Genomic DNA, 15,101 nt, shown 5'->3' with positions numbered 1-15,101 from the left:
TGGGGCTCCATTATTCTCTATGTGGAGTGCGGCTCTGTGGGTGGAGGTCGGTGCTGGAGGCTCCATTATTCTCTATGTGTAGTGCGGCTCTGCGGGTGGAGGTAGGTGCTGGAGGCTCCATTATTCTCTATGTGGAGTGCGGCTCTGTGGGTGGAGGTCGGTGCTGAAGGCTCCATTATTCTCTATGTGGAGTGCGGCTCTGCGGGTGGAGGTCGGTGCTGGAGGCTCCATTATTCTCTATGTGGAGTGCGGCTCTGTGGGTGGAGGTCGGTGCTGGAGGCTCCATTATTCTCTATGTGGAGTGCAGCTCTGCGGGTGGAGGTCGGTGCTGGAGGCTCCATTATTCTCTATGTGGAGTGCTGCTCTGCGGGTGGAGGTCGGTGCTGGAGGCTCCATTATTCTCTATGTGGAGTGCGGCTCTGCGGGTGGAGGTCGGTGCTGGAGTCTCCATTATTCTCTATGTGGAGTGCGGCTCTGCGGGTGGAGGTCGGTGCTGGAGGCTCCATTATTCTCTATGTGGAGTGCAGCTCTGCGGGTGGAGGTCGGTGCTGGAGGCTCCATTATTCTCTATGTGGAGTGCGGCTCTGCGGGTGTAGGTCGGTGCTGGAGGCTCAGTTATTCTCTGTGGAGTGCGGCTCTGCAGGTGGAGGCTCCACACACCAGAACTGTAGCAGGTAAAGAACCCAATATCCACAGGTGTCCCTTCTAATTGGGGGAACTATCACCTCTAATAATCCTCGGACAGTTCTGACAAACACAGTAAAGTGCCCCTTTATGGAGGTGACAGAAAGTCTGTTTAGTCCCTTTAGCTTCATAGTATCAGCTCTAATCGAATGGGGAGAGAGCGATTTACCCTGAAGAGTCACAGATTGTGGGGTTGTTATAAAATGTTATATTTAGGGGGTTTGTGTTGTCTCCTTATAAGAATCACAATGGTTTTGTTCCTTTTCCGCTGATAGATACAAACGACCCAACTATGAAAAATGGGAACCAAGGAAACCTGTATTACTCTCATAGTACGAGGCCTCTACACAGTATTGTTGGGAAACCTTCATATAGACGGCCGGTGGTGATGGAGTCAGTGACAGACTCTGGACAAATATGTATCTAGAGCCGTAGTAGAAGATGAAGATGTCGTCCTCATCATGAAGTAGTTATTTCTCCTGTCACGTGTAATGAATATCTCCTGCAGTATTGCTAATGCCGATTCCAGTGTCGGTAAATGAGACGAGAATTAGCGTTATGGAAGATGAGTCTATGAGAAACGTATTCAGCTGCCGACTCCGAGGAAGAAACTGCTTGTTGTTTGTGGCCTAACATATAATCGTATATACTCATGTATAAGCTGAGTTTTTCAGCATATTTTTTTTGTGCTGAAAATGCCCCCCTCGGCTTATACGTGATTCACGGTCCAGAAAGCCGGCGGAGCAGCTGGTGCCAGGAGCCAGCGCACACATCATACTCCCCTACCTGCGTGCCCTCGGTGCTGGCACTGCATCTCATTCCAGCCGCCTGCCTGCAGCTCTTCTGTCCGAGTGATCACGTGGTACCGCTCATTAAAGTAATAAATATGGATGTGTCTCTACTCCCATAGGCGTGAAGCGCATAATCATTGCCTTAATGAGCGGTACCAAGTGATCACTCAGCAGGAAGAGCTGCAGACAGGCGCCGGAGGCCGGAACGTAATGCAATGCCAGCACCGAGGGCACGCAGGTAGGTGATTAGGATTTTTTTTCATTAGGAAACATGCACATAAGGATAGGAAATAAGGAGGCATGCATACAGGGATGGAACGGGGCGGCATACATACAGGGACGGGGAGGCATGCATACGGGGATGGCATGCGTACAGGGGCTGGTACGCGGGAGGCATGCGTACAGGGCAGGGACGGGGGAGGCATGCGTACAGGGGCAGGGATGGGGAGGCATGCACACAGGGGCAGGGACAGGGGAGGCATGCATTCAGGGACGGAACGGGGGAGGCATGCATACAGGGAGGGATGGGGAGGCATGCATACCGGGAGGGAACGGGGGAGGCATTTATACAGGGAGGGGTGGGGAGGCATGCATACAGGGGCAGGGTTGGGGGAGGCATGCATGCAGAGGCGGAACGGGGGGGCATGCATACAATGACAGGGACAGGGGAGGCATGCATACAGGGACAGAAAAGGGGGAGGAATGCATACAGGGAGGGGATGGGGGTGGCATGCATACAGGGGCAGGGATGGGGGAGGCATGCATACAGGGGCAGGGATTTGGGGAGGCATGCATACAGGGGCAGGGATGGGGGAGGCATGCATACAGGGACGGAACAGGGGAGGCATGCATACAGGGGCAGAACGGGGGAGGCATGCATACAGGGACAGAAAAGGGGGAGGAATGCATACAATGACAGGGACAGGGGAGGCATGCAGACAGGGATGGGGAGGCATTCATACCAGGACAGGGACAGGGGAGGCATGCAGACAGGGATGGGGAGGCATTCATACCAGGACAGGGACAGGGGAGCCACGCATAGTAAGACAAGGATGAGGGGACAATGCATACCTGGCTTAAACTCGAGTCAATAAGCTTACCCTGTTTTCCATGGCAAAAGTAGGTGCCTCAGCTTATACTCAGGTCAACTTATACTCGAGTATATACGGTAGGTTTTATTAGTAGATCAGTCAGGGAAAAAACAGAATGATGTAAAATAATAAAAATACCATTGCTGCTTAGGTCCCCTGCCAGTCTCTGTATTTCTTGGCTATTCCCAATGAGCTTATGATTCTTACAGCCAATCAGTTGCTGAACCAGTGAGTAACATAGCCAGTCATTGGGAGCATGAAGATGTCTTAGTCAGCAATTCATCTTATGTTCCAGTCCATAAAAGACTAGAGAATACAACATCTACACGTTCTATCGTCTCATATGTTTCCCTTATTATCTCCAGTAATTGTATTATTACACAGGAGATTTTTATGATATTACATCGGCTCATCTTCTTCTCATTCAGGTCTCTACAATACCGGATCCTCTCAGTGAAGATCTTCTATATAAGAGAATTTTCCTGATTTACCCATCAAGGAAAGATATGGACAGAGACAAGATGGCGGAGAGGATATTACACCTCACCCTAGAGATCCTCTTCCGGCTTACTGGAGAGGTGAGAGATTCTGATGACGTCACATTACATCATTCTTATCTATGGGAATAATAGATGGACAGAACTGGAGAGGTGAGGACTCTGGAAATGTCTGTAGTGAGATTTATTAATGTGTCTTTCCATAACCAGGATTACACAGTAGTGAAGAAGACCTCTAGTGAGCGCTGTCAGGACCCTGTGTCTGAGGGATGGGGAAGACCCCAGAGCCCAATCACGGGGCCTCCACCTCAACCCCTGATACATGAGGACATGAGTAACCAGAAGATCCTTGAATTGACCTACAAGATGATTGAGCTGCTGACTGGAGAGGTGACACTGCTGGCAATGCTGGGACATTATACAGTAACGCTATGAAGGGATCGGGGGATGACGGTATCATTGTATGTGTCAGGTTCCTATAAGGTGTCAGGATGTTGTGGTCTATTTCTCGATGGAGGAGTGGGAGTATTTAGAAGGACACAAAGATCTGTACAAGGATGTCATGATGGAGGTTCCCCAGCCCCTCGTATCATCAGGTAATAGACAGGACTAAATACACACGGCCAATAATTATCTGTTTGTAAAGAATGAATTCAGTCCCTGTATGTGTTTCCTCCAGATCTATCCAGTAAGAGGACAACACCAGACAGATGTCCCCGTCCTCTTCTTCCACAGGACTGTAAACAAGAAAATCCCAATGTTCCTCAGGATCATCAGGTAGATGGAGAGAAGGTGTCATGAGATCTCTCCTATGATGTGTAGACGGCTGTGAAGGTCTTGTGCTCAGTCTTGTTTTATCCTCCAGTATTATATGTTACTAGCTATTGAACCCGTTCTACGCCCGGGTGGCGAGCATCTATATTGGTATATGGTCTCCATCCTGGTATGTGCTGCTCCATCCTGCGTCCCTATCCTGTCATGAGCTGCTCCATCCTGCGTCCCCATCCTGACATGTCAAAAACAAAAAGAAAAAGAAGACATACAGCTACCGGGGATCTCCAAGAAACTCAATAATAATAATACTAAATGGTTTTTATTAAGGTCAAAAAACAGGACATAGCACACAGTAAAAACATTTAAAAACAGAACAGGTACATCCCAAAATAGGGAATACCCCCCGAGACCAGACCAAAGCTAATATTCTAATTGTAGTGCAAACATATCACAGCTGATACATAGCATAATAGACAGATAATGTATATGAAAAAAAGCGCATAAAACATATACAAACAATTGTTGAAAAGCAGAGAAAAATAATAATCTGCCCTATAAGTACGAAGTTGTTATGGCCATAACAAATATAAATATAGAAAGGGTATAATACAATAACTCAACAATTGTACTAATGTGCGTATAGACAAATGCCCAACCTACTCGACAAAGGCCCCAATAGAAAAATATCAGAATATCATGTGCAGGGTATATAACATCAGTAATCTAAAATAATACTGGACCCTAGAAAAGACATGGGTAAAAAGCCCCCAATAGAGAGTATATAAGTACAACACCTGCCTGTCAAGGTAAACTAAATGAAGCGGACACTTGTGTATACATACAATGAACACTAACTGGTAGAGCAAGAGCTAATGTATACATGCATCTGAAAATGTATAGATAAATAACTGGCATATACCCCATAACATGATCTATGACATTTAAATGAGGGAAATAGCATAAGCCCTATAGACTAAATATACAAGCCATGCAGATGTCAGATAAAGAAAGCCCTTGTCACTATCCTAACTTGCCAACAGGCAGTAGTAAATGGAGAAAGAGGCATACAGATACGCACAACAATACGAACAAAAGAAAAGGCCAAATGCGCCAAAAAAGGATAGCTGCCAAAAGCAGAGACTGGCGCTAGAGCAGCATACCACTGGTCAAGGGGGGACAAAGAGGAGCCCAACGCGTGTCGCCACTGCGTGGCTTCGTCAGGAGCAAGTGCTCATGTCCGCGCATTGACTACTATTTATACCAATCTATCAGAAAATGTATCATACCAGCTGAGCGGTATGATACCGTCTTGGTACACTTCCTTTCTTTGGGTGTGCATGACGCTGTAGTACTTCCGCCCAGTACTATGGCGCCGCGGCGTTACTTGACACATGTCTCCACCACCTGCTTGAAGATCCGCTCAGCTGGTATGATACATTTTCTGATAGATTGGTATAAATAGTAGTCAATGCGCGGACATGAGCACTTGCTCCTGACGAAGCCACGCAGTGGCGACACGCGTTGGGCTCCTCTTTGTCCCCCCTTGACCAGTGGTATGCTGCTCTAGCGCCAGTCTCTGCTTTTGGCAGCTATCCTTTTTTGGCGCATTTGGCCTTTTCTTTTGTTCGTATTGTTGTGCGTATCTGTATGCCTCTTTCTCCATTTACTACTGCCTGTTGGCAAGTTAGGATAGTGACAAGGGCTTTCTTTATCTGACATCTGCATGGCTTGTATATTTAGTCTATAGGGCTTATGCTATTTCCCTCATTTAAATGTCATAGATCATGTTATGGGGTATATGCCAGTTATTTATCTATACATTTTCAGATGCATGTATACATTAGCTCTTGCTCTACCAGTTAGTGTTCATTGTATGTATACACAAGTGTCCGCTTCATTTAGTTTACCTTGACAGGCAGGTGTTGTACTTATATACTCTCTATTGGGGGCTTTTTACCCATGTCTTTTCTAGGGTCCAGTATTATTTTAGATTACTGATGTTATATACCCTGCACATGATATTCTGATATTTTTCTATTGGGGCCTTTGTCGAGTAGGTTGGGCATTTGTCTATACGCACATTAGTACAATTGTTGAGTTATTGTATTATACCCTTTCTATATTTATATTTGTTATGGCCATAACAACTTCGTACTTATAGGGCAGATTATTATTTTTCTCTGCTTTTCAACAATTGTTTGTATATGTTTTATGCGCTTTTTTTCATATACATTATCTGTCTATTATGCTATGTATCAGCTGTGATATGTTTGCACTACAATTAGAATATTAGCTTTGGTCTGGTCTCGGGGGGTATTCCCTATTTTGGGATGTACCTGTTCTGTTTTTAAATGTTTTTACTGTGTGCTATGTCCTGTTTTTTGACCTTAATAAAAACCATTTAGTATTATTATTATTGAGTTTCTTGGAGATCCCCGGTAGCTGTATGTCTTCTTTTTCTTTTTGTTTTTGACAATACTTTTTCTGACATACCCCGGGTAGATCCCAGTCTGTTATAAGGATGATGGTGCCCTCCACCCTCCTTACTTCCCATCCTGACATGTGCTGCACCCATCCTGCACCCCCATTCTGACATGTGCTGCTCCCATCCTGCACCCCCATTCTGACATGTGCTGCTCCATCCTGCGTCCCCATCCTGACATGTTCTGCACCCATCCTGCGCCTCCATTCTGACATGTTCTGCACCCATCTTGCGCCCCCATTCTGTCATGTGTTGCACCCATCCTGCGCCCCCATTCTGTCATGTGCTGCTCCCATCCTGCGCCCCCATTGTGACATGTGCTGCACCCATCCTGCGCCTCCATTCTGACATGTTCTGCACCCATCCTGCGCCTCCATTCTGTCATTTGCTGCTCCCATCCTGTCATGTGCTGCTCCCATCCTGTGCCCCCGTTCTGTCATGTGCTGCTCCCATCCTGTGCCCCCGTTCTTTCATGTGCTGCTCCCATTCTGCGCCCCTGTTGTCATGTGCTGCTCCCATCCTGCGCCCCCGTTCTGTCATGTGCTGCTGCCATCCTGCGCCCCCGTTCTGTCATGTGCTGCTCCCATCCTGCGCCCCTGTTCTGTCATGTGCTGCTGCCATCCTGCGCCCATTCTGTCATGTGCTGCTGCCATCCTGTGCCCCCGTTCTGTCATGTGCTGCTCCCATCTTGCGCCCCTATTCTGTCATGTGCTGCTCCCATCCTGCGCCCCTGTTCTGTCATGTGCTGCTCCCATCTTGTGCCCCCATTCTGTCATGTGCTGCTGCCATCCTGCGCCCCCGTTCTGTCATGTGCTGCTACCATCCTGCGCCCGTTCTGTCATGTGCTGCTGCCATCCTGCGCCCGTTCTGTCATGTGCTGTTCCCATCCTGCGCCCCCGTTCTGTCATGTGCTGCTACCATCCTGCGCCCGTTCTGTCATGTGCTGCTGCCATCCTGCGCCCGTTCTGTCATGTGCTGCTGCCATCCTGCGCCCGTTCTGTCATGTGCTGCTCCCATCCTGCGCCCCCGTTCTGTCATGTGCTGCTACCATCCTGCGCCCGTTCTGTCATGTGCTGCTCCCATTCTGCGCCACCATTGTATTATATGCCCCCCATAAGATGCTCCATTATATATACCCCGTATGCTGCTGCCATATATATAAAAAAAAAAATACCATACTCACCTATCGTCGCTGGGCGCCGAGTGCTGGGGGGCCTGAGCAGGCGGGGACACCGGCGCGCTGTGGGGGTCAGGTGCCGGAGTCACCGCTAGCTCAGGCCCCCAGCACTTGCTATACTCACCTGTCTGTCCCGTTCCACCGCTGCTCGCTGCCATCTTCTGGCTCCTCTGGCTGTGACTGTTCAGTCAGAGGGCGGCGCCGGCGCGCATTAAGCACGTCATCGCGCCCTCTGAACTGGGAACGTCACAGCAGAGGACCCGGGAGACAGGAGACGGAGCCACACGCAGCGCTGGAACGGGGGACAGGTGAATATACTCACCCTCCTGGCGGTCCCTGCTATCCGGTGGAGATCGCGGTGTGCGTTCAGTGTTTACACATACCGCGATCTCCTGGGAGCGTCACTCTGTGAGGCCCAGACTGCGCCGGCGCTTGCGCTTGCGCAGTCTATAAAGGCTTCGGACAGAGTGACGCTCCCAGCGTTATATTATAGATTATACTTGTGTAATGAGAACGGTGGAGATGGAAGGATTAGAGCTGATCATAGATGGGACTTCTCCATCTGTCTGTGACTTTTACAAAATTTGTTTCAGGGAGAAGATCTGACCCATATTAATACTACAGATACATATGTGAGGGGTGATAAGCGGTGTAAAGAGGAGATTCCTACATATGGCTACCCAGGTGAGTAGAAACCACTAAATGCAGAGAAGTCACAGATTCTTCCTAGCCACCAGCTGTGGTTGTTTTATCGGTCGTGTCGTCCGGCCGTATCACAATCATGTGATCACCATTTTACCTCTAGACCACAACATTCTCCTCCACCCAAAACTGTTCAAATTACTTTGGGCATTGAAAGCCCTTTTCTATAGAACTTAACACTTGGAGGATCAACCTACCCCCTGAGATTAGAAGACTCTGACCGTTACCTGCCCAGATCTGTAAACTACAAAGTAAAATGACAGCGTACGTAGAATGTGCTGACAAGTTAGAAAATCATTTGAAGAAAAGTATTATGATGGTCCTGTAAGAGAAAGCGGAGGGTAATGATGCTGTTGGCTTCCTAGATCCCTGATATCTTATTGGATGAATCTACCTTCTCTCCCTTCTGTGCTGCTGAATGTTTTCATATGGTCCCTACAAGACCAGGTCCAGTCTTTCTGGCAAAACTTAGCTTTTATGATTGACAACATTGAATGTACAGTGGGGGCAAGTGTGAATTTCTGGACAAAAACAACAGAATTTCCCGTTATCCTGACTTTTCAATTTCTTTTAAAACCGACTAACTTCAAACAGGATTGTGATAAACTACATAAAAAACACTACACCTGTGCCATCATATATCTCTGAGCTATGCGTGGCTGATGGCTGTAATATCAATTTATTCAGGCCTGCAGGAGATACCATATTTTTCAGATTATAAGATGCACTTTTTCCCAAAAAATTTTGGGGGAAAATGGGGGTGCCTCTTATTACTCGAATATACTGTACCTTACCAGCCGCAGTGGAGCAGGGTCCCAGGGTCGCTTCTGGAGGACGCAAAGAGTGGCGCTTAGCTGCAGGCTGGGATGAAGGGGTATTTGGAGGTGCGACACTGTGGGTGTTCGGTGGTGCGAGGGCTCCGCCGACATTTTGTGAAAGCCTGGAGCCCCCGTACTTCCATGGTTTACATTGCGGTAGACTCTGGGAAAATAGCTCCCGGGGACAGCGCAGGCACAGATGGAGATCTCGGCACTAAGATCTCGGGAGATGAGATCTCAGCGCCAAGATCTCCACCTGCGCATGCGCCGCTCCCAATGGCCATTTTCCCAGAGTCTACCACAAAGCAGGGCTGTGGAGTCGGTAAGCCACAGTTGCGACTCCGACTCCTGGATTTTATCATGTTCCGACTCCGACTCCTTCATAAATGGCCAATTTGTAACAATAAATTTACTGTTGTCAAATATTAACATCGTGCTTATTCAGTTTCTCACCATCATAAAAGTAATCAGACCACTTAGAGCAAAAACTATATTTATTAGAATACAATTAGAATATAGCAAATAACTTTTATAAACTTTTCTAAACTCTTGTAAGTACATATGCAATAAACACTGTTATGCAGTTAATAAAAAGAAATCTATAAATTTGTCCTCAGAACAAATATTGCCTCTTTCAGATCCTCCTTCGTGGATGCCCTCAAATCTGATCTAATTATTTTGAGAGCAGAGAACAACCTCTCTACACTAAATTGGGTTGGTGGCAAAGCAGTAACCACTCGGGCAACATCTCTGACAATGTCAGGATACAGAGGAATCACTTGTCGCACTGTTATTTTTGATGAACGGTCAAATTTCTCAATTTCTTTTAGTGCACATGAAAAATTCTGCTGAAATGTACGGGCTGTGTTCTTTGATGGGGATGACTCTTCTAGGCGGGAACGCTTTGCACGGTCCTTGTGATCCAAATATTTTTCTAAATTACATTCTTCATCAGTTGATGAGGGTGAAGATGTGGCAGGACGACCAAATTCTTCTTGTTCCTCCTGACTGTTCTGCAACCCTTTCATCCTTACTGCTATTCCAAACAGAGCTTCTTTTCCTTTAGTTAGCTGTTGATCATCTAGAAGAATCCGATGCATTGGGTCTACATAAACAGCTGCCAAAAGAATGTTATTTTGTAATAGTAGCTCCTCTCTCCGTTTCATTGATGTAGCAATGCCACTTGCAATTAACCCTCCTCTTTGCGACAGGCGAAACATCAGGTTCTTCCACTCCTTTAAGAAAATACCTGGAGTTAAGTCCTCTGCTTGTAATTTTTTAGTCACTGTAAATGGGTGCTCTCTACTTTCATTTAGCATCAGTTGAGGGTTAGCCATGTCTACAAGAAAGGTTTTCAGTTCAACCAAGCGCTGAATCATTAAGTAAGTACTAAGCCATTACAAGTATATAGAAAAGGACGGCACTAGAGCGATACACTTCAAATAAGCAGGACTCATAATGGAATCCAAAGCGTCACGAATGCTAGGGGTAGCGGTGCTCTGCATATAACATATAAGCCAGAAGTCCATATATGCACGAAGAAAAAGAAATATGCGGCACTCACCCCAATTTAGCAGTGGAAAACGTGAATTTTAATGGAGAAAATAAGCAGATACATAAATCCGTTAAGACATCAGGTAAGCAGGAGGGTGCGGTATTGGAGCTTGGACAACGGCCGTTTCGCACACCAGGTGCTTCGACGGGTCCAAGCTCCAATACTGCACCCTCCTGCTTACCTGATGTCTTAACGGATTTATGTATCTGCTTATTTTCTCCATTAAAATTCATGTTTTCCACTGCTAAATTGGGGTGAGTGCCGCATATTTCTTTTTCTTCGTGCATATATTAGTCCCATTATAAATACAGGGATGAGGTGACACTGCCGAGGTGTGACAGAGCCTATTATCACGGCTCAGCATCTCAGGCAGACTGTGAATATATTAGTCCCATTATAAATACAGGGATGAGGAGACACTGCCGAGGTGTGACAGAGCCTATTATCACGGCTCAGCATCTCAGGCAGACTGTGAATATATTAGTCCCATTATAAATACAGGGATGAGGCGACACTGCCGAGGTGTGACAGAGCCTATTATCACGGCTCAGCATCTCAGGCAGACTGTGACTATATTAGTCCCATTATAAATACAGGGAGGAGGCGACACTGCCGAGGTGTGACAGAGCCTATTATCACGGCTCAGCATCTCAGGTAGACTGTGAATATATTAGTCCCATTATAAATACAGGGACCAGGTGACACTGCCGAGGTGTGACAGAGCCTATTATCACGGCTCAGCATCTCAGGCAGACTGTGAATATATTAGTCCCATTATAAATACAGGGATGAGGCGACACTGCCGAGGTGTGACAGAGCCTATTATCACGGCTCAGCATCTCATGCAGAATGTGACTATATTAGTCCCATTATAAATACAGGGAGGAGGCGACACTGCCGAGGTGTGACAGAGCCTGTTATCACAGCTCAGCATCTCAGGTAGACTGTGAATATATTAGTCCCATTATAAATACAGGGACCAGGTGACACTGCCGAGGTGTGACAGAGCCTATTATCACGGCTCAGCATCTCAGGCAGACTGTGAATATATTAGATCCATTATAAATACAGGGATGGGGAGACTGCCGAGGTGTGACAGAGCCTATTATCACTGCTCAGCATCTCAGGCAGACTGTGAATATATTAGTCCCATTATAAATACAGGGATGAGGTGACACTGCCGAGGTGTGACAGAGCCTATTATCACGGCTCAGCATCTCAGGTAGACTGTGAATATATTAGTCCCATTATAAATACAGGGACCAGGTGACACTGCCGAGGTGTGACAGAGCCTATTATCACGGCTCAGCATCTCAGGCAGACTGTGAATATATTAGATCCATTATAAATACAGGGATGAGGAGACACTGCCGAGGTGTGACAGAGCCTATTATCACTGCTCAGCATCTCAGGCAGACTGTGAATATATTAGTCCCATTATAAATACAGGGATGAGGAGACTGCCGAGGTGTGACAGAGCCTATTATCACGGCTCAGCATCTCAGGCAGACTGTGAATATATTAGTCCCATTATAAATACAGGGATGAGGTGACACTGCCGAGGTGTGACAGAGCCTATTATCACGGCTCAGCATCTCAGGCAGACTGTGAATATATTAGTCCCATTATAAATACAGGGATGAGGCGACACTGCCGAGGTGTGACAGAGCCTATTATCACGGCTCAGCATCTCAGGCAGACTGTGAATATATTAGATCCATTATAAATACAGGGATGAGGCGACATTGCCGAGGTGTGACAGAGCCTATTATCACGGCTCAGCATCTCAGGCAGACTGTGAATATATTAGTCCCATTATAAATACAGGGATGAGGCGACACTGCCGAGGTGTGACAGAGCCTATTATCACGGCTCAGCATCTCAGGCAGACTGTGAATATATTAGTCCCATTATAAATACAGGGATGAGGTGACATTGCCGAGGTGTGACAGAGCCTATTATCACAGCTCAGCATCTCAGGCAGACTGTGAATATATTAGTCCCATTATAAATACAGGGATGAGGTGACACTGCCGAGGTGTGACAGAGCCTATTATCACGGCTCAGCATCTCAGGCAGACTGTGAATATATTAGTCCCATTATAAATACAGGGATGAGGCGACATTGCCGAGGTGTGACAGAGCCTATTATCACAGCTCAGCATCTCAGGCAGACTGTGAATATATTAGTCCCATTATAAATACAGGGATGAGGCGACATTGCCGAGGTGTGACAGAGCCTATTATCACGGCTCAGCATCTCAGGCAGACTGTGAATGTATTAGTCCCATTATAAATACAGGGATGAGGTGACACTGCCGAGGTGTGACAGAGCCTATAATCACGGCTCAGCATCTCAGGCAGACTGTGAATATATTAGATCCATTATAAATACAGGGATGGGGAGACTGCCGAGGTGTGACAGAGCCTATTATCACGGCTCAGCATCTCAGGCAGACTGTGAATATATTAGTCCCATTATAAATACAGGGATGAGGTGACACTGCCGAGGTGTGACAGAGCCTATTATCACGGCTCAGCATCTCAGGCAGACTGTGAATATATTAGTCCCATTATAAATACAGGGAGGAGGCGACACTGCCGAGGTGTGACAGAGCCTATTATCACGGCTCAGCATCTCAGGCAGACTGTGAATATATTAGATCCATTATAAATACAGGGATGAGGCGACATTGCCGAGGTGTGACAGAGCCTATTATCACAGCTCAGCATCTCAGGCAGACTGTGAATATATTAGTCCCATTATAAATACAGGGATGAGGCGACACTGCCGAGGTGTGACAGAGCCTATTATCACGGCTCAGCATCTCAGGCAGACTGTGAATATATTAGTCCCATAATAAATACAGGGATGAGGAGACACTGCCGAGGTGTGACAGAGCCTATTATCACGGCTCAGCATCTCAGGCAGACTGTGAATATATTAGTCCCATTATAAATACAGGGATGAGGCGACACTGCCGAGGTGTGACAGAGCCTATTATCACGGCTCAGCATCTCAGGCAGACTGTGACTATATTAGTCCCATTATAAATACAGGGAGGAGGCGACACTGCCGAGGTGTGACAGAGCCTATTATCACGGCTCAGCATCTCAGGTAGACTGTGAATATATTAGTCCCATTATAAATACAGGGACCAGGTGACACTGCCGAGGTGTGACAGAGCCTATTATCACGGCTCAGCATCTCAGGCAGACTGTGAATATATTAGTCCCATTATAAATACAGGGATGAGGCGACACTGCCGAGGTGTGACAGAGCTTATTATCACGGCTCAGCATCTCAGGCAGACTGTGACTATATTAGATCCATTATAAATACAGGGATGGGGAGACTGCCGAGGTGTGACAGAGCCTATTATCACGGCTCAGCATCTCAGGCAGACTGTGAATATATTAGTCCCATTATAAATACAGGGATGAGGCGACACTGCCGAGGTGTGACAGAGCCTATTATCACGGCTCAGCATCTCAGGCAGACTGTGACTATATTAGTCCCATTATAAATACAGGGAGGAGGCGACACTGCCGAGGTGTGACAGAGCCTATTATCACAGCTCAGCATCTCAGGTAGACTGTGAATATATTAGTCCCATTATAAATACAGGGACCAGGTGACACTGCCGAGGTGTGACAGAGCCTATTATCACGGCTCAGCATCTCAGGCAGACTGTGAATATATTAGATCCATTATAAATACAGGGATGGGGAGACTGCCGAGGTGTGACAGAGCCTATTATCACTGCTCAGCATCTCAGGCAGACTGTGAATATATTAGTCCCATTATAAATACAGGGATGAGGTGACACTGCCGAGGTGTGACAGAGCCTATTATCACGGCTCAGCATCTCAGGTAGACTGTGAATATATTAGTCCCATTATAAATACAGGGACCAGGTGACACTGCCGAGGTGTGACAGAGCCTATTATCACGGCTCAGCATCTCAGGCAGACTGTGAATATATTAGATCCATTATAAATACAGGGATGGGGAGACTGCCGAGGTGTGACAGAGCCTATTATCACGGCTCAGCATCTCAGGCAGACTGTGAATATATTAGTCCCATTATAAATACAGGGATGAGGAGACTGCCGAGGTGTGACAGAGCTTATTATCACGGCTCAGCATCTCAGGCAGACTGTGATTATATTAGTCCCATTATAAATACAGGGATGAGGAGACTGCCGAGGTGTGACAGAGCTTATTATCACTGCTCAGCATCTCAGGCAGACTGTGAATATATTAGTCCCATTATAAATACAGGGATGAGGAGACTGCCGAGGTGTGACAGAGCTTATTATCACGGCTCAGCATCTCAGGCAGACTGTGAATATATTAGTCCCATTATAAATACAGGGATGAGGAGACACTGCCGAGGTGTGACAGAGCCTATTATCACGGCTCAGCATCTCAGGCAGACTGTGAATATATTAGTCCCATTATAAATACAGGGATGAGGAGACTGCCGAGGTGTGACAGAGCTTATTATCACGGCTCAGCATCTCAGG

The 15,101-nt window shown here is 46.8% G+C and overlaps 1 protein-coding gene across 1 annotated transcript in view; it reads left to right on the top strand.

Annotated features, from left to right (window-relative positions):
- LOC138663464 (oocyte zinc finger protein XlCOF8.4-like) overlaps positions 1-15,101 on the top strand; it is a 106,956-nt gene that overhangs the window by 35,598 nt on the left and 56,257 nt on the right. Inside the window, exons 3-7 of the mRNA XM_069749678.1 lie at positions 2,995-3,144; positions 3,274-3,453; positions 3,536-3,659; positions 3,743-3,840; positions 8,090-8,180. Of these exons, the coding sequence (XP_069605779.1) occupies positions 3,073-3,144; positions 3,274-3,453; positions 3,536-3,659; positions 3,743-3,840; positions 8,090-8,180 (565 nt within the window). The 5' untranslated portion in view covers positions 2,995-3,072. The remainder of the gene's footprint in view (positions 1-2,994; positions 3,145-3,273; positions 3,454-3,535; positions 3,660-3,742; positions 3,841-8,089; positions 8,181-15,101) is intronic.

Source organism: Ranitomeya imitator, chromosome 2 (genome assembly GCF_032444005.1).
Source record: "Ranitomeya imitator isolate aRanImi1 chromosome 2, aRanImi1.pri, whole genome shotgun sequence".
NCBI lineage: Eukaryota > Metazoa > Chordata > Amphibia > Anura > Dendrobatidae > Ranitomeya > Ranitomeya imitator.
This window is presented reverse-complemented; position numbering and strand designations above follow the sequence as displayed.